Source organism: Lucilia cuprina, chromosome 6 (genome assembly GCF_022045245.1).
Source record: "Lucilia cuprina isolate Lc7/37 chromosome 6, ASM2204524v1, whole genome shotgun sequence".
In the NCBI taxonomy this organism is placed as follows: Eukaryota; Metazoa; Arthropoda; class Insecta; order Diptera; family Calliphoridae; genus Lucilia; species Lucilia cuprina.
In genome coordinates this window covers 6,985,279-7,005,445 of record NC_060954.1, presented here as the reverse complement: position 1 = coordinate 7,005,445, position 20,167 = coordinate 6,985,279, and the positions used below count along the sequence as shown (strand labels likewise).

General features: G+C 29.0%; 3 protein-coding genes across 5 annotated transcripts in view; 2 read left to right on the top strand and 1 right to left on the bottom strand.

Annotated features, from left to right (window-relative positions):
* The first annotated feature begins 247 nt into the window (after window positions 1-247).
* On the top strand, window positions 248-1,309 carry LOC111679420. Its single transcript, XM_023440995.2, has 3 exons — window positions 248-565; window positions 639-1,086; window positions 1,161-1,309. Exons 1-3 carry the CDS (start codon window positions 283-285, stop codon window positions 1,252-1,254), a joined length of 825 nt encoding a protein of 274 aa, XP_023296763.2. The 5' UTR covers window positions 248-282; the 3' UTR covers window positions 1,255-1,309.
* A 2,187-nt stretch (window positions 1,310-3,496) lies between these two features.
* Window positions 3,497-20,167, bottom strand: part of LOC111679409 — a 28,937-nt gene continuing 12,266 nt past the window's right edge. Inside the window, exons 1-6 of one of the 3 annotated variants that reach the window (XM_046954257.1) lie at window positions 13,628-13,731; window positions 6,335-6,440; window positions 6,012-6,276; window positions 5,865-5,947; window positions 3,811-4,433; window positions 3,497-3,745 (exon numbers count right to left, since the gene is read on the bottom strand). In XM_046954257.1, coding sequence (XP_046810213.1) covers window positions 3,551-3,745; window positions 3,811-4,433; window positions 5,865-5,947; window positions 6,012-6,276; window positions 6,335-6,440; window positions 13,628-13,630 — 1,275 coding nt within the window. In that variant the 5' untranslated portion in view covers window positions 13,631-13,731 and the 3' untranslated portion in view covers window positions 3,497-3,550. Of the gene's footprint in view, window positions 3,746-3,810; window positions 4,434-5,864; window positions 5,948-6,011; window positions 6,277-6,334; window positions 6,441-6,635; window positions 6,686-13,627; window positions 13,732-20,167 lie in introns of those variants that run through there. The other 2 variants (XM_046954259.1, XM_046954258.1) reach the window with 2 other exon arrangements.
* Window positions 7,879-20,167, top strand: part of LOC111687526 (ERI1 exoribonuclease 2-like) — a 19,557-nt gene continuing 7,268 nt past the window's right edge. The window contains exon 1 of the mRNA XM_046954256.1: window positions 7,879-8,584. Within this exon, the coding sequence (XP_046810212.1) occupies window positions 8,562-8,584 (23 nt within the window). The 5' untranslated portion in view covers window positions 7,879-8,561. The remainder of the gene's footprint in view (window positions 8,585-20,167) is intronic.

Here is a 20,167-nt window from a genome sequence, read left to right as displayed (position 1 = left end):
ATCTAAATGTATGTCTGATTAGAAAACTAACTTCTCTCTAAAAAGCTTTTTCAATTCAACAACTATATCTGAGTTCTATTTAATATCTACAAAGAAAATTATATTGAAAAACTTTATGAATTATTAAAAATTACCTTCATACGATCCCCAAATAGAGGGAAATTTCCCTAATTTCATGTTTACAAAAACAAACACTGGATACAATGGAAAAAAGCTTTTTTTTGCATGAGTAAGAGATTAATAAATTTGTTTTCATATGTTCATTTGTTAAAGTTCATCCAAATGCTTTGTTCATCAAATATAAGCAGCGATAATTTATTAGAAGATCGATTGCTCGATCGTTTGCAAACCGAAAACATTTACGAAATGTCATTAGAATATTTTGATAAAAATGAAAGTGAAATAATTACAATAAATTGCGATTGCAATACGTTTATATTTAATTGGGTATCGAATTACGATAGACAGGTCAACATTTTAAAGGAGGCAATGGAAAGTCAACAAAATAAAGTTCAGATATTTAATCATTTGACAGAGAAGTCATTACTCAGTGTTGTTGAGCAGCGTAAGTTTGAAATTCGCGAGTGAATTGATATTTTCAATTTATCTTAATAAATCTTATTTTTTTCGAATTTCAGTAAGCGTTATAAATTTTGAATTATTCAATTATATATGCCTTATAATTTTGGACAATCAATGTCCCTATGGACAATTTATACAAACGTCAGATAAAATATATGTTCTTTTGGAATCTGAAATTCTTACGAAAATCAAAACAAATCTCACCCTAACAAATGTTAAGCGATTATTGATCATTCAAAAACTTTTAGATATTCGTGATATAGATGATGATAAATTGGACGATATTACTCATATGATAATAGAACGTAAAAAGAAAACTTATTTAGGAAGTACATTATCTTATGGTTTGTCGCAAACACTTTTTGCCCATGAATATGAAGACAATTATTTAGAAAGTCCATTTTTAGAGGTATTTTCACGAAAATTTCGCGATTATGCTCAAACAATGAAAATTAACGAAATATTCAATGAGATTAGGCGTGAGATTAAGGAAAGTCGATATGAGTAAGTAAAATTCGTGAATATATAATTTTTTATTTAATATATTTCCTTTTTTTTTTTTGTTTTTAAATTTTTAGTATAAATATTGAGAATGGTGGTAATGAATTACCAACAAGTGATCTTATATATGGAAATGGCATTAAAACAAATGTATTAAGAGACTTTTTCTAATGATTGACTAATAAACGATATTTTTGTTGTAATAAACAAAAACACTTTAAATGGACAACTTTTTTTGGTTTCCAGTTCAGTTCTAGTTCAGTTCTAGTTTAGTTCTAGTGTAGTTCTAGTTCAGTTCTAGTTCAGTTGTAGTTCAGTTGTAGTTCAGTTGTAGTTCTAGTTCAGTTCTAGTTCAGTTCTAGTTCAGTTCTAGATCAGTTCTAGTTCAGTTCTAGTTCAGTTCTAGTTCAGTTATAGTTCAGTTCTAGTTCAGTTCTAGTTCAGTTATAGTTCAGTTCTACTTTAGTTCTAGTTCAGTTCTAGTTCAGTTCTAGTTCAGTTCGAGTTCAGTTCTAGTTCAGTTCAAGTTCAGTTCTAGTTCAGTTCTAGTTTAGTTCTAGTTTAGTTTAGTTCTAGTTTAGTTCTAGTTTAGTTCTAGTTTAGTTCTAGTTTAGTTCTAGTTTAGTTGTAGTTTAGTTGTAGTTCAGTTGTAGTTCAGTTATAGTTCAGTTGTAATTCAGTTCTAGTTCAGTTCTAGTTCAGTTCTAGTTCAGTTCTAGTTCAGTTCTACTACAGTTCTAGTTCAGTTCTAATTCAGTTCTCGTTCAGTTCTAGTTCACTTCTAGTTCAGCTCTAGTTCAGTTCAAGTTCAGTTCTAGTTCAGTTCTAGTTCAGTTCTAGTTCAGTTCTAGTTCAGTTCTAGTTCAGTTCTAGTTCAGTTCTAGTTCAGTTCTAGTTCATTTCTAGTTCATTTCTAGTTCAGTTCTAGTTCAGTTCTAGTTCAGTTCTAGTTCAGTTCCAGTTCAGTTCTAGTTCAATTCTAGTTCAGTTCTAGTTCAGTTCTAGTTGAGTTCTAGTTCAGTTCTAGTTCAGTTCTAGTTCAGTTCTAGTTCAGTTCTAGTTCAGTTCTAGTTCAGTTCTAGTTCAGTTCTAGTTCAGTTCTAGTTCAGTTCTAGTTCAGTTCTAGTTCAGTTCTAGTTCAGTTCTAGTTCAGTTCTAGTTCAGTTCTAGTTCAGTTCTAGTTCAGTTCTAGTTCAGTTCTAGTTCAGTTCTAGTTCAGTTCTAGTTCAGTTCTAGTTCAGTTCTAGTTCAGTTCTGGTTCAGTTCTAGTTCAGTTCTAGTTCCGTTCTAGTTCAGTTCTAGTTCAGTTCTATTTCAGTTCTAGTTCAGTTCTAGTTCAGTTCTGGTTCAGTTCTAGTTCAGTTCTCGTTCAGTTCTCGTTCAGTTCTAGTTCAGTTCTAGTTCAGTTCTAGTTCAGTTCTAGTTCAGTTCTAGTTCAGTTTTAGTTCAGTTCTAGTTCAGTTCTAGTTCAGTTCTAGTTCAGTTCTAGTTCAGTTCTAGTTCAGTTCTAGTTCAGTTCTAGTTCAGTTCTAGTTCAGTTCTAGTTCAGTTCTAGTTCAGTTCTAGTTCAGTTCTAGTTCAGTTCTAGTTCAGTTCTAGTTCAGTTCTAGTTCTAGTTCAGTTCTAGTTTAGTTCTAGTTCAGTTCTACTACAGTTCTAGTTCAGTACTAGGTCTAGTTCAGTTCTAGTTCAGTTCTACTTCAGTTTTAGTTCAGTTCTAGTTTAGTTTTAGTTCAGTACTAGTTTAGTTCTAGTTCAGGTCTAGTTCAGTTCTAGTTTAGTTCTACTTCAGTTCTACTACAGTTCTAGTTCAGTTCTAGTTCAGTTCTAGTTCAGTTCTAGTTCAGTTCTAGTTCAGTTCTAGTTCAGTTCTAGTTCAGTTCTACTTCAGTTCTAGTTCAGTTCTAGTTTAGTTTTAGTTCAGTTCTAGTTTAGTTCTAGTTCAGGTCTAGTTCAGTTCTAGTTCAGTTCTAGTTCAGTTCTAGTTCAGTTCTAGTTCAGTTCTAGTTCAGTTCTAGTTCAGTTCTAGTTCAGTTCTAGTTCAGTTCTAGTTCAGTTCTAGTTCAGTTCTAGTTCAGTTCTAGTTCAGTTCTAGTTCAGTTCTAGTTCAGTTCTAGTTCAGTTCTAGTTCAGTTCTAGTTCAGTTCTAGTTCAGCTCTAGTTCAGCTCTAGTTCAGTTCTAATTCAGTTCTAGTTTAGTTCTAATTTAGTTCTAGTTCAGTTCTAGTTTAGTTTGAATTTAGTTCTAGTCTAGTTCTAGTTCACTTTAAAATCAGTTCTTGTTTAGTTCTAGTTTAGTTTTAGTTTAGTTTTAGTTTAATTCTAGTTTAGTTCTAGTTTAGTTCTAGTTTAGTTCTCGTTTAGTTCTAGTTTAGTTCTAGTTCAGTTCTAGTTCAGTTCTAATTATTTTTGTTGAGAATTTAGCAAAACAAAATTTTTTTATTACTAAACAGATTTTTGAGAAATTTTAAAATTCATTTGTAACTAACGGCTCCTTTCTCAAATTACTGATATGAAAAATTTCTCTTTCCAACCAATAAACTATTTCCAAACGTTGCTGCTCATTTAGTGATGATTTGCAATTTAAATTTTTGATATCTTCTAAACAATTGGTTTTAATAAAACGTTTAATAACCGGCATAACCCCTAATTCGCGTAAGGTCTAAGGATTTATCAGAAAAAAATACAATAATATTTAAGGTTTATAAAAACACTTATTTTCCTCACCTGTAAACAAAACAATTGCTGTTTCGATTTCTCTACATCTTTTGCTAATTTAATTAATATTAAAGGTAAATCAGTAAATTCCCTACATCTCCAGAGAACCGCATTAGTAAATAAACCATTCATAAGGGCAAATACAACATTTTCATAGCAATCCAAACATTGCTGCTGGTCGCTTAATATCGCATATAACAATTTCACACCATCTACTTGCAGAAAACGTTGTTGACCTTCGGGACAGCGTAAAAGTAAGGCAAAACATTTCATATTCCATAAATGATATTGGAACAGTCGACCTTTTATGCGTTGGTAAAAAATATCAAAGAAATCCCTTTGAATAGCTTGTTGAGGCGTCTGCTCTATAATATGTGATAAATGCAGCCACAAATCTGCGGGATAATAGGAAATGCATGGATCTCGTTGCCAAATATCACAGAGTTTATCGTAAACTTTATAATCATCGATTAGTAAAAGGCAATTTTCAATATCTTGACTAAGAAATGGTAAGATTTTCGATAAAATCTCTAGATGTTTTTTACGTTCTCTTATTATCGCATAGAACTGATCAAGTAAAGAATGCTTTTCCAAGATTTTCTTAGCGCCATTTCTATGCATAGCTATGTAATCTATAAAGGCAATAAGAAGCTCATTAAATCTTGCTTTAACTGAACTAAATTGAACTAGAACTGAACTAGAACACAACTGAAACTGAACTTAAACTGAACAAGAATTGAACTACAACACAAGTGGAACTGAACTAGAACTGAACCAGAACTGAAATAGAACGGAACTAGAACTGAACTAGAACAGAACTAAAACAGAACTAGAACTGAACTCGAACTGAACTGAACTAGAACTGAACTAGAACTGAACTAGAACTGAACTAGAACTGAACTAGAACTGAACTAGAACTGAACTAGAACTGAACTAGAACTGAACTAGAACTGAACTAGAACTGAACTAGAACTGAACTAGAACTGAACTAGAACTGAACTAGAACTGAACTAGAACTGAACTCGAAATGAACTAGAACTGAACTAGAACTGAACTAGAACTGAACTAGAACTAGAACTGAACGAGAACTGAACTAGAACTGATCTAAAACTGAACTAGAACTGAACTAAAACTGAACTAAAACTGAACTTAAACTGTGCTAGAAGTGAACTACACCTGAATTAGAAATGAACTACAACAGAACTAGAACTGAACGAGAATTGAACTAGAACTGAACTACAACTGAATTAGAACTAAACTACAACTGAACTAGAACTAAACTAGAACTGAACTAGAACTGAATTAGAACTGAACTAGAACTGAACTAGAACTGAACTAGAACTGAACTAGAACTGAACTAGAACTGAACTAGAACTGAACTAGAACTGAACTAGAACTGAACTGGAACTGAACTAGAACTGAACTTAAACTGAACTAGAACTAAACTGAAACTGAAACTGAAATAAAACTGAACTAGAACTGAACTAGAACTGAACTAGAACTGAACTAGAACTGAACTAGAACTGAATTAGAACTGAACTAGAACTGAACTAGAACTGAACTAGAACTGAACTAGAACTGAACTAAAACTGAACTAGAACTGAAACTGAGCTAGTACTGACCTACGACTGAATTAGAACTGAACTACAACTGAAATAGAACTGAACTAGAACTGAACTAGATCTGAGATAGAACTGAACTAGAACTGAACTAGAACTTAAGTAGAACTGAACTAGAACTAAACTAGAAATGAACATGAATTGAACTAGTAAAAACTAGAAAAAATGGTTTTCTTTAAGATTAATCATTTTAGGAGTGATTTTATTAAGTTGTATTGGCAACACTCTTTGTAAACAAATGCAAAAAAAGAGCACGAGAAAAAAATCTAGATAAGAAATTCTCTCAGTTGATGAGAGAATATAAACTGGAGTTGCCAATAGCCTAAACTCAAATAACTTATATTATGAGATTATTAAAATAACTTGTAATCAGTATACGACCAAAGATATGACATTTGCATTAAGAAAGTAAAAAATATTGAATAAAAAACAGTTATTACTTACAAAATATATGTAACAAGCGTGAAGTCTCACGATATTTGACCTTCCGATACTTCAAACGTATACGTAAGAAAACATTTTGACATCTGCGAAAGAAAAATAGCTTAAATGGTATAGGTAATTTTTAAATTTCCAATTGAAACCCATTACCTTCTTACAATATCATATTGTGTTATAGCTCTTTGAGCATGTAGAGGATTTTCTATATATTCTGCTAGAGAATTAATGGCCTTCCATTGGGTCAAATAATCATCACTGCCCAGTTGACGCATTAATTTGGGCAATGTTTCAAAACCATAGGCCAATTCAGCACGATCTTCAAAATATAAAGCACTTTTACAGGAGATGCCAACTCCTTTGGTAAGCAGCTTTTGTTGACCATATCCACAACGATGTTGTCGGCATTTAAGGATTTCTTTTAAAAATTTAAATTAAATTTTATTTATCTTTATTATATCTATACAAATTCTCACCCTTATCAACCATTTCATTTATTTGCTGAGGTTTCAAGTGCTGCAATTGCATTTGAAGAAAATGATTTTTATATTTTGCCTGTTCAGACCACATAATGCTAGATTTCTGATAAGAAAATAAATGTTTAGAAAGTTAAAAACAAAATTTAAAAATTTTTAAACAATTTGTTTTATCAATCTATTTGTTTTATAACAAATATATATTTCAAAAACTTTAACCCTTAAAAAAGCACAAATCTATATGTTTTAAATATTAAAATATTTGTTATTATAACGATTTTAAATATCCTTTATCACTTACATTTTGACTTAATCTTTCAAAAATATTGGCCTTATTTTATATTTTCCTATTATTTAGATAGTTCCCTCTGTTTATATGGTGTATTATCCCCACGAACACATGCCTTTCAAAACGCCAATTATTAAAAGTATTGACAACCCTATAAATTTGTACAACATAAGCCGGTATCAGGTATGGGTAACTGGCATTTTAAAATGTTAAAACATATTATGAAGTTTCTAGAACTGAATTAGAACTGAAGTAGAATTCAACTATAATTGAACTAGAACTGAACTAGAACTGGACTAGAAATTATCTAGAACTGAACTAAAACTGAACTAGAACTGAACTAGAACTGGACTAGAACTGGACTAGAAATGAACTAGAACTGAACTAGAATTGAACTAGAACTGAACTAGATCTGAACTAGAACTGAACTAGAGCTGAACTAGAACTGAACTAGAACTGAACTAGAACTGAACTAGAACTGAACTAGAACTGAACTAGAACTGAACTAGAACTGAACTAGAACTGAACTAGAACTGAACTAGAACTGAACTAGAACTGAACTAGAACTGAACTAGAACTGAACTAGAACTGAACTAGAACTGAACTAGAACTGAACTAGAACTGAACTAGAACTGAACTAGAACTGAACTAGAACTGAACTAGAACTGAACTAGAACTGAACTAGAACTGAACTAGAACTGAACTAAAACTGAACTAAAACTGAACTAGAACTGAACTAGAAATTAACTAGAACTGAACTAGAACTGAACTAGAACTGAAATAGAACTGAACTAGAATAAAACTAGAATTAAACTAGAACTGAACTAGTACTGAACTAAAACTGAACTAGGACTGAACTAGAACTGAGCTAGTACTGAACTAGAACTGAACTTGAATAAAACTAGAATTAAACTAGAACTGAACTAGAACTGAACTAGAACTGAACTAGAACTGAACTAGAACTGAACTAGAACTGAACTAGAACTGAACTAGAACTGAACTAGAACTGAACTAGAACTGAACTAGAACTGAGCTAGAACTGAACTAGAACTGAACTAGAACTGAACTAGAACTGAACTAGAACTAAACTAGAACTGAACTAGAACTGAACTAGAACTGAACTAGAACTGAAATAGAACTGAACTAGATCAGAATTAGAACTGAACTGGAACTGAACTACAACTGAACTAGAACTGAACTTGAACTTAACAAGAACTAAATAAAATACTTTTATTTGTCATTAGCACTAAATTAGCCATCTCTGGCCGGCATTAAGCTAAAGCAAAATCAACAAAAACAAACTGTAAATAGTTAAACTCTTGAAAAACGCCAGTCTACTCAGAAACTTTGTGCAATTTTGTCTTTTAATTTTGAAACGCGGCGGAAAGTTATCGACCAATTTCTAACATTTACTTTGTTTTATTTTATTTGTTTTTATTGTTCTGTAATGTTAAAATATCTATTGAGTTTTAAAGTTTTCTTTTGTTTATTTAGTGATTTATACAATAAAAACAGAAGTTAATTAAATTTTATAGTCTGACTCTTCCACAGTTGTTTTGTGCGAAAAACAAAGAAATCTTAAAACAACAATAACAACAAAAAGAATAATCTTCTAATAAAATCTATGACAAATTTAAAAAAACAAAAGCAACAACAACTGTTTTATAAACAAATTAAAAAGAAATTTCACCTTAAAAATAAGAAACAAATAAAATGTAAAAGAAAATAAACAAACAAACACAAAGAGCAACAAATTTAATAATAGAGTTTAACTTAAAAAAAATTTAATTTAACAAGCAAACACACTGCCTTTTAGTTTGTTGTTTTTTTAATTAATTAAAAATAAATAATTTATTTTTTAACAACAATAAACAAGTATTTAATTTAATAATTATTAAAGAAATAGCTGCTAAAATAAGAAAGAAAAAAAAAACAAAAATGGCTTTAACAAGACTGGCAAGGTGAGTAAAACAACAATAACAAATATTTACATGTCATTGCAGACAACTTTATTTATATTAATATTGATGTTGTTGTTATCACAACTGCAATGACAATAACATTTATGTTAGATGCAGAAGAAGAACACGAAGATAGAAAACCATGCAAAAAAAAAAAACAATGTTGCGTCAACATTTAAATAAACAAAATGTTTAAGGAAAGCTGTCATTCTATGTTATTTTGCTGCAATAATTTTCGCTTCCTTTGTGTTAATAACATTACTTAAACAACAACATGCTGTATAAATAAACTCACTGTAAACTAAACATTTTAAGGATTTTTAACTAAAAAAATCCTTTTTTTAGATGTTTAAATATTTCCTTAAGTGAAAAAAATGGTATAAACAATATGGATTTCAAATCAAATATTTCAAATATTTTTAAGAAGTTTCTAATAACAACAAATGAATTAAAAACAATTGTATATTTACAGTATATATCTGGTCTATAATCTAGTATATTGTCTAATCTATAGTCTAGTCTAGTCTATAGTGTAGTCTATAGTCTTGTCTATAGTATAGTCTAGTCTATAGTGTAGTCTTTAGTCTAGTCTATAGTTTAGTTTATAGTCTAGTGTATAGTCTAGTCTATAGTCTAGTCTATAGTTTATGTATAATCTAATCTATAGTCAAGTCTATAATCTAGTTTAGTCCATAGTCTAATCTATAGTATAGTTTATAGTCTGATCTTTAGTCTAGTCTATAGTCCGACCTATAGTCTAGTGTATAGTTTATGTATAATCTAGTCTATAGTCCAGTCCATAGTAAGCTATAGTCTCTTTTATAGTCTGATCTTTAGTCTAGTCTATAGTCTGATCTATTATCTAGTCTATAATCTAGTCTATAGTCTAGTATATAGTCTAGTACATAGTCTAGTCTATAGTCTAGTCTATAGTCTAATCTATAGTCTAGACCATATTCATGGTCTAGTCTAAAGTCTGGTCTATAATCTAGTCTATAGTCTAGTCTATAGTCTAGTCTATAGTCTAGTCTATAGTCTAGTCTATAGTCTAGTCTATAGTCTAGTCTATAGTCTAGTCTATAGTCTAGTCTATAGTCTAGTCTATAGTCTAGTCTATAGTCTAGTCTATAGTCTGGTCTATAGTCTAGTCAATAGTCTAGTCTATAGTCTAGTCTATAGTCTAGTCAATAGTCTAGTCTATAGTCTAGTCTATAGTCTAGTCTATAGTCTAGTCTATAGTCTAGTCTATAGTCTAGTAAATAGTCTAGTCTATAGTCTAGTCTATAGTCTAGTCTATAGTCTAGTCCATAGTCTAGTCTATAGTCTAGTCTATAGTCTAGTCTATAGTTTAGTCTATAGTCTAGTCTATAGTCTAGTCTATAGTCTAGTCTATAGTCTAGTCTATAGTTTAGTCTATAGTCTAGTCTAGTCTATAGTGTAGTCTATAGTATACTCTAGTCTATAGTCTAGTCTGTAGTCTAGTCTATAGTCTAGTCTACAGTCTAGTTCACAGTCTAGTCTATAGTATAGTCTATAGTCTAGTCTATAATCTAGTCTATAGGCTAGCCTATAGTCTAGTTTATAGTCTAGTGTATAGTCTAGTCTATAGTTTAGTTTATAGTTTATGTGTAATCTATGTGTAATATAGTCAAGTCTATAGTCTAGTTTAGTCTATAGTCTAGTCCATAGTCTAATCTATAGTCTAGTCTATAGTATAGTCTATAATATAGTATATAGGCTAGCATATAGTCTAGTTTATAGTCTAGTGTATAGTCTAGTCTATAGTTTAGTCTATAGTTTAGTCTATAGTTTAGTCTATAGTTTATGTATAATCTAGTCAATAGTCAAGCCTATAGTCTAGTTTAGTCTATAGTCTAGTGCATAGTCTAATCTATAGTCTAGTTTATAGTCTGATCTATAGTCTAATATGTAGTCCAGCCTATATCTAGTCTAGTCTATAGTCGAGTCTATGTCTAGTCTATAGTCTAGTCTATAACCTAGTCTATAGTCTAGTATATAGCCTATCCAATCTATCCATAACCTAGCTTATAATCTAGCCCAAAGTCTAGTCTACAGTATAGTCTAGTATACAGTCTTCTCTGTAGTAGTTTATAATCTTGCCTGTAGTCTAATCAATAGTCTTGCCTTTAAAAGTTCATAATTTTGTCCATAGTTTATGTTTTAGTATTATCCATATTCTTACTTATTCTCTAGTCAAGGGATTTCCCACATTTCCTCCCCTCCTGAGATAAGTTCTTAAAAGCAATCCTTATCAAAATTTGTTTTTAAATTTACCAAAGATTTACGGCCTTAATGCGCGCATCATAATTTTATGATTAATGCCTATAAAATTAATCTAATTTCAAATATATATTTTACTACATATGGAAAGGATTAAATTATTTTTAAAATTCACATGATATTTTTATTAGCCGCATAAATCCCATGACCTAGTGTTATCAATTTTCATATTTCTAAATATTTAAACAGTTTGTTTAAAAAGCTAAAAAAAACTTAATTTTGCTAAATATAAACATCAGTAGTAGCTGTAGTAATTGGTGACAAAACAAAAACTTCAAAAAAGCTTTTAATTAAGGGTACTTCATATAAAGTTCAAATGATAAATAAAATATATTTAATTAAAAAAAAAAAAAAAACAGAAAAAATTTTTATATTTTTCCAAGTTTTCTTTTGCATTTTTAATAATTTATTCAGTTTTTTACTTTTATTTTTTTGTAGTTTTAAAAATTTTAATTCTTTTCTTATACAAACTTGTTGCGTTTTATTTTAATTTAAGTTTTGTTTACGCAAAAACAATGAAAAAAAATTATTAATAATAAAAAAAATTATTAAATAAAAATAAACAATTTAGTCTCACAATTCACATCACAACATACTTGCCGTAAAAGTACAATGACATCAAATGTTATTGGTTTTTATTATTGTTTTTGTCATTATTTTTACGATTGCTGTTATTACTGAGTACTTTCGTATTTGTTGTTGTTGTTTTACTGTTGGTGTAATAGATAATGTAAATAAATATCAACATGCAGAGAAGAGAGCGAAAGTATTTTTGTATGCACAAGAAATAATAACACAAAAACAAATACTAGATACATATAAGTAAACAAAACGAGAGCTAAATGCTTCACAGGGGTTAAGGCGGAGGGTTGTATGGCAATAGGAAAGACTGGTTATGGTTTATAATACAAAAAAAACTTGGCAAACATTAATATGTTGCAGAGATGTTATGTTAAGACATAAATAATACGGGAAAGTAGTTTTGTCGATGAATTGTAATATCTAGGCTTTAAAATAGAACTAGATTATAGACTAGATTATAGACTAGACTATAGACTAGCCTATAGACTAGACTATAGACTACTCTATAGACTATAGAAAAAACTATAGGCTAGACTGTAGACTAGATTATAGACTAGACTATAGACTAGATTATAGACTAGACTATAGACTAGATTATAGACTAGATTATAGACTACTCTATAGACTATAGAAACAACTATAGGCTAGACTGTAGGCTAGATTATAGACTAGACTATAGACTAGATTATAGACTAGATTATAGACTTTTCTATAGACTAGACTATATACTTTACTATAGACTATACTATAGACTAGACTTTACACCAGACTATATACTAGACAATAGACTAGACTAAACACTAAACTATAGAGTAGACTAGTCTATAGACTAGACTAAACACTAAACTATAGACTAGACAATAGACTAGACTATAAAATAGACCATAGACTAGACTATAGACTAGACTATAGACTAGATTATAGACAAGACTGTAGACAAGACTGTAGACAAGACTATAGACTAGACTATAGACTAGACTACAGATTAGACTATAGACTAGACTATAGACTAGACTATAGACTAGACTATAAATTAGACTATAGATTAGACTATAGACTACTCTATAGACTAGACTATAGAAGAAACTATAGGCTAGACTGTAGGCTAGATTATAGACTAGATTATAGACTAGACTATGAACTAGACTATATACTAGACTATAGACTAGACTATAGACTAGACTATAGACTAGACTATAGACTAGACTATAGACTAGACTATAGACTAGACTATAGACTAGACTATAGACTAGACTATAGATTAGACTATAGACTAGACTAGATTGTATACTATATTAAAGACTTACAAAACAACCCCTTCCCTGCGGAGGTCTGGCCAAGGACCTGACCATATATAATATTTTAGACTGTACGCTAGACTATAAACTAGACTAGATTATGAACTATAATGGACTATAAAACTAGATTAGACTTCAGACCAGACTATAAATTAAGCCAGATTATAGATTAAACTGTGGACTAGACTATAGAGTAGACTATAGACTACATTATAGACTAGACTATAGACTAGACTATAGACTAGACTATAGACTAGACTATAGACTAGACTATAGACTAGACTATAGACTAGACTATAGACTAGACTATAGACTAGACTATAGATTAGACTATAGACTAGATTATAGACTAGACTATAGACTAGATTATAGACTAGACTATAGACTAGATTATAGACTATAGACTACACTATAGATTATTCTATAGACTAGATTATAGACTACACTATAGACTAGACTAGATTGTATACTATATTAAAGACTTACTAAACAACCCCTTCCCTGCGGAGGTCTGGCCAAGAACCTGACCATATATTACATTTTAGACTGTACGTACTGAACTAGACTGGACTTTAAAACTAGATTAGACTTCAGACCAGACTATAAATTAAGCCAGATTATAGATTAAACTGTGGACTAGACTATAGACTAGAAAATCGTTTGTGCTCAAAAGAAAACAGTTATACAGAAAATTCTTATAAAAACAATTTATTCAATGGAATAATTTTCCTTTCATTGTAAGCAAAAGAAAAAAAAAAACAATCTAAAAATAACTCTGGCTTAAGTTATTCCCGGTGACTTTAATAATGATAAGTTGTTATAGCAACCAACAACAGCAGCAAAAAAATATAACACAACTCACCATAACTGATAAAGAAAACTTCAATTAGTAATAATTGAAGGCAGCAGTAAAGAAAAGAAAATAAAAACTAACCAGCAAATGAAACCAACAACACCCGCCCTGTTAAGCGGGCGAAATGCAATAAAATTGCACACAACGGATCCGAATAAATGTAATTTTAGTTTAATAACAATATAGAAATATAAAACGGGAAAAACAACTTTTTTTACACAGTCAGAGGATAGATAACAGTAATATAACTGTAACGGGAAAAAACATAATTGCAAAATGTCTGTAAAAAGTATGGAAAATATTTAACAAAATGCTACTAGATTAAATGTGAATAAATAAATCTTAAAAATAGCAAATAATAATAATAATAAAAAAATTGCATGCAATTTACAAAAAAAAAAGGAGCAGATAATAAATTGTGTTGTAGGAGAGTGGAGAAATTAAAGGCAGAAACATATTTAAAATAAAATGCTCACAATTGTTGTTCTTATGTTTGCTTACATAAACTAAGTTTAACGAACTGTTTAGTTAATCTTTGAAACCAGTTCTTTACTCAAAACTTAAACTAACATTACTATCAGATGTTTAACTATTTCTTTTTAAAATTTCTTAAAGAACAAATTCATTTATCAAATCTAATTTTCTCAATGGAAATTTTTATGAAATATTTTAAATATTTTCTATTTTAATATCTATTTATAGTCAAAAAAAAAACAATGATTAAAACTATTAACACATTAACACCTTTCAAGTTAAGGTGTTTCTAAAATAAAAATAAAATCAATCACATGAAAAAAAAAACTTCAAAAATTTATTCAAAATCTGCTTTTTTTCTAAGATAAGGAAGGTGCTAATGAAATGTAAAATTAAAAAAATACAATGATTTTAGTAATTTGTTTATAACTGAATTGATTGATTTGATAAACAAATTTGTTGAATTTTGATTCATAAATAAATCAATAAATTTTTAAACAATCATCACTATTATGATTAATTTTAATTATTTTAACAAGAAATTTTAGCAAAAATTATGATAATATCAGTCATATGATTTGAAATTGTCGGAGAAATTTAATAGGTATAATTTTAGGGGATTTAGTTCGAAATTCTCTATAAAGTCAAACCTATAGGCTATATACTAAAGCCTACTATATAAAATTAGACTGTAGTTTAAAGTCGAACATATAATATAGTCTTTAGTTTGCTATATAGTCTCATCTAAAGTCCAGCCTATAGTCTAGTCTATAGCCCAATCTACTTATAGTCTAGTCTACAGTCTAGTCTCTAGTCCACTCTATGGTCTAGAGTATGGTCAAGTCTATAGTCATAAATATAGTCTCGTCCATACTCAAGTCTATTTTACAGTCTAGTCTAAAATCCCGTATATATTCTAGTCGATAGTATGGTATTCTATCTAGTATAGTCTTTAGTGTAGTAAATTTCCCTTCCCTTAGTATGGTTTATAGTCTATAGTCTAGTCTATGGTCTAGTCTATAGGCTAGTCTATAATCTAGTCTATAGTCTAGTCTATAGTATAGTCTATAGCCCAGTCTATAGTCTAGTCTATAGTCTAGTCTATAGTCTAGTCTATAGTCTAGTCTATAGTCTAGTCTATAGTCTAGTCTATAGTCTAGTCTATAGTCTAGTCTATAGTCTAGTCTATAGTCTAGTCTATAGTCTAGTCTATAGTCTAGTCTATAGTCTAGTCTATAGTCTAGTCTATAGTCTAGTCTATAGTCTAGTCTATAGTCTAGTCTATAGTCTATTCTATAGTCTATTCTATAGTCAAGTCTATAGTCTAGTCTATTGTCTATTTTATAGCCTTGTCTATAGTCTAATCTATCGTTTAGTTTATAGTTTACTCTATAATATAATCTATACTCTAGTCCATAGTCTTGTCTAATCCATACAATAGTTTATAGTCTAAACTGTTTGCAATTGAATAAATTTTTAAACAAAATATCATTTAAAATATTCACAATATTTTGACATTTTTTATGCTTAATGCTTCTCAGCTATTACAAAAATTTACAAAGTAAAATTTTTATTTAATTATTGCTGTTGCTATTTATTGTAATACATACATACATACATATGTATGTATGTATCTCTATTCTATTTAGATGTGTAGAAAGAAAACCTTCAATATCAACAAATTAATATTCCATATTTGTTGTTGCTACTATCAGTTAAAATGACATAAAATTTGTTTTTATTATTTCCATTTGTAATGAATGTAGCATTTGGCATTTGTGTGTTTGTTGTTCGTTTGTTGGTTGATTTTATATTTCGCCTCCTCCCAGAGGGTTCTTTAAACGCGGATAAAACTGGTGAAAACTGCTTTAAAGCGGTTAATTGGAAAAAAATATATACTGTACTGATCTCTGATGGAAATAATAAATGAAAAATAAAACAACAACAAAACAATGCAACAAATATATATGTAAGCAAAAATGCAAATTGAAATAATAATTGGAAAAAAAATATATTTCAAAGAAAAACTTTTTTATAGTTTCAGTTGTTGGGACATTCCATCAATAAATATGACATATTGAGGAAAGTCTTCTGCTTGAAATTACCTTAGTTATATGTACGATAAGAAAGGAAATAAATTAGACTATAAATGAGACTACACACTAATCCATAGACTAGTCAAGTATATGCTGATCTAGTTAATAGGTTATTCAATAGTCTACATTTAGACTAGACTACAGACTAGACTATAGACTAGACTATAGACTAGACTATAGACTAGACTATAGACTAGACTATAGACTAGACTATAGACTTGACTATAGACTAGACTAAAGACTAGACTATAGACTAGACTATGGACTAGACTATAGACTAGACTATAGACTAGACTATAGACTAGACTATAGACTAGACTATAGACTAGACTATAGACTAGACTATAGACTAGACTATAGACTATAGACGAGACTATAGACTAGGCTATAGACTAGAAAATAGACGAGACTATAGACTAGGCTATAGACTAGACTATAGACTAGAATATAGACTATACTATAGACTATACTATAGACTAGACTATAGACTGGACTATTGACTAGACTATAGACTATTGACTAGACAATAGACTAGACCTTTTTTCCTGAAATGGAGCGCACAACAGGCCCTTGGTGTATTTCTGCGGATTTAATGTAGAGGCCAGATAGTGGCCTAGTTCCTATCAATCTACCTACTAGGTTATGTTTTGTAATCTTTAGAATTCTGATTGTCAGAGATAAAAAACCGCTGTTTTTTTAGATTTCTGTTACCAACGTTTTGAGAAACTTAAGTGTTATTTGAAAATTGTGTACACAACATCTATTTGTGTTTAGACTAATTTAATTTTTGCAATCTTTTTTATACATTTTTTTCAAAATTCAATTATAAATTTGAATTGTATTTTAAATAAATTTATTTTTACACTTAAATTTAGCAAATTGTTTATAAACAAAAAAATATTTTATAAGTATTTTCAATAAACAATGTTTATCTAAAACTTAATTAAAATTTAATTTCCTTAAGGTTATTTTTCCCCCTATTTTTTTAAATATAAACGATGACGCATTTTACAATTACAAACAAAATTATTAAACAAATATTCGAGATCTCTTGCAATGACGTTTTATCTTAAAAATAAACCAAAAAACAAAACAACACATTTTTATTTTCATTAAATATTGCGTAGTAGCAAACAGTTAATAAACAAAATATATTTGTTTAAAATTTAAATAATAAAAATATATTAAAAAAAAAATATTATCTACCAAATTTTTTTTTTTCTGATAGATAAATGTTTATTACAACTTATTTGAACAATTGCATTCACCATATTTTTTTGTATACAATTTCAGTTAAAAAAATTGTTTATTTAAATATTTGAAAACAAATTGAAAAGTATTTTGTTTAATCACGTGATTTTGAGTTCAATGATAATTTATATCTAAAGCAACAAATTAATTCAATAAATAATTTAAAATTTTTTTTATATCTCTATAGAAAGGAACTAATATTTCCTTTTAAAATATTTTTATTATTTTATTTTTTTTTTTTAGCTAAATAATCAAAATTTATTATATTCTTTAAAATTTGTTTACTCTCACTTTTGTTTTAATACTAGAATTTTTGAAAGTTTTTTTTTTTCATTTGATCATAAATTCTATTTTAGTCTTTAGATTCGATTTCATTATCAACTAAATTGATTTATTTGTCTTAATATTAATTATTGTTTGCAATACTTTATTTTATTTTGATAATGACTTTTTTATTACATTATTTGCTTATAACAAAATCTAATACATTTCTATGTTTTGCGAGAAACACTTAAGGTAATAAATAAATTAATTGTTCTGATTATAAATTTTATTCTGAAATAACTAAAAATAACCTCAACCGGTTTTTTATTGATTTATTACAAATATTATAATTCACGTTTATTGTGTAGTCTTTAGTCTAGTGTATAATTTAGTCTACAGTCTAGTGAATAGTGTAGTCTCTAGTCTAGTCTATAGTATATTCTATAGTCTAGTCTATGGTCTAGTGAATAGTCTAGTCTCCAGTCTAGTGAATAGTCTGGTCTATAGTCTAGTCTATAGGCTAGTCTATAGTCTAGTCTATAGTCTAGTCTATATGCTAGTCTATAGGCTAGTCTATAGTCTAGTCTATAGTCTAGTCTCTAGTCTAGTGAATAGTCTGGTCTATAGTCCAGTCTATAGGCTAGTCTATAGGCTAGTCTATAGTCTAGTCTATAGGCTAGTCTATAGTCTAGTCTATAGTCTAGTCTATAGTCTAGTCTATAGGCTAGTCTATAGTCTAGTCTATAGTATAGTCTATAGGCTAGTCTATAGGCTAGTCTATAGTCTAGTCTATAGTCTAGTCTATAGTCTAGTCTATAGTCTAGTCTATAGTCTAGTCTATAGTCTAGTCTATAGTCTAGTATATAGTCTAGTCTATAGTCTTGTCTATAGTCTAGTCTATAGTCTAGTCTATAGTCTAGTCTATACTCTAGTCTATATTCTAGTCTATAGTCTAGTCTATAGTCTAGTCTAAAGTCTAGTCTATAGTCTAGTCTATAGTCTAGTCTATAGTCTAGTGTATAGTCTAGTCTATAGTCTAGTCTATAGTCTAGTCTATAGTCTAGTCTATAGTCTAGTCTAAAGTCTAGTATATGGTCCAGTCTAGTTTATAGTCGAGTCGAGTCTAGTCTTTAAACTAATATATAGTCTAGTCTAGTGTAAAGCGTAGTCTATAGTCTATTCTATAGTCCAGTCTATAGTCTAGCCTTTAGCGATTTAAAAGCCGTTAAATTTAACAACAATTTCTACACGCCCCTGATGCCTCTTTTACAAATAGTGACTGCAATTTTGTATGAAAGAATGAAATAAGAATTATTGTTTGTTATTTTTTTATGTTTAACTCAGAATGAACAATTTATATAGTTTGCATTTTTTTTACTTACTTACACTTCCTTAACGGAAATAATTTAATTAATTAAACATTTGTATGCAAATTGCGTGTCTGCATGTAGGAGTAAGTAGAAGATAAAATCAATGAACTTTAAAAAAAAAAATCTGAAAAAAACTGTTTATATTTAATTTTTTGGAATATTTAATGCATTACTAGGAAAACTAGTTTAATTCTTTCAAAGAGGGAAAGAGTAAGAATGAGAGATAGAGAAGAGCTTTAGAATGTATTGTTTTGGAATTTATTTAGACTCAATTTAAGCGATTAATTTGATATAGCGATTTAAAGATTATCTTTGTATGTAAAAGCTATTTTTAAAAGACTTGTTTACAAAAAGTTGTACAGACTTTTAATTTGAATAGCAATCAAGTAAATTACACAAATCAGGAATAGATAATGCTGCCGCATCATTTATAAACCGTTAAAAGCTACTTCTTAACAGTGCTGACAATAATTTTTGGCAAATTATTTATAAGTATGTAAAATCAACACAAATGTTGCTAAACATTATTTTAAGCAACATTTTCCATTAAAAATTCACACAATTATTAACTTTTTTTAAATCCTAATTAATATTACTTTTCGAATTTTTTTTTTAAACTATTATAAAACTTGTCAGTGTATTTTTTTCTTCTTTTAATAATGTAATATATAGTTGATAAATACAATAAAAATTTTTCAATTTCTAAATATAAACGCTTATTACCGGTTAAACTTGCCAATAACCTGTTACACGATCAATTATATTTTTCCTACCCAGACAGTCGGGTAAATAAATTACTTTGTAATTAAAATGATACAAAGTAACATCGATGAAAGTTTATTAATTTCAAAATTAAAAAAAAATCATTTTGTAACAAACAATTTTTAGACTAAACTATAGACTACACACTAGATTATATACTAAACTATAGACTTGAATATAGACTAGACTGCAGACTAGACTATAGACTAGACTTTAGGCTAGAGTATAGACTAGACTATAGACTAGACTATTGACTAGACTATAGACTAGACTATAGACTAAACTATAGACTAGACTATAGACTAGACTATAGACTAGACTATAGACTAGAC

What these genes read in the sequence shown, in the direction of transcription:
- LOC111679420 (XM_023440995.2), top strand. Translation starts at nt 283, where the DNA reads ATGCTTTGTTCATCAAATATAAGCAGCGATAATTTATTAGAAGATCGA. An exon ending in ACTCAGTGTTGTTGAGCAGC is followed by an intron (nt 566 to 638) that starts GTAAGTTTGAAA and finishes TTCGAATTTCAG; the next exon opens with TAAGCGTTATAAATTTTGAA. An exon ending in ATTAAGGAAAGTCGATATGA is followed by an intron (nt 1,087 to 1,160) that starts GTAAGTAAAATT and finishes TTAAATTTTTAG; the next exon opens with TATAAATATTGAGAATGGTG.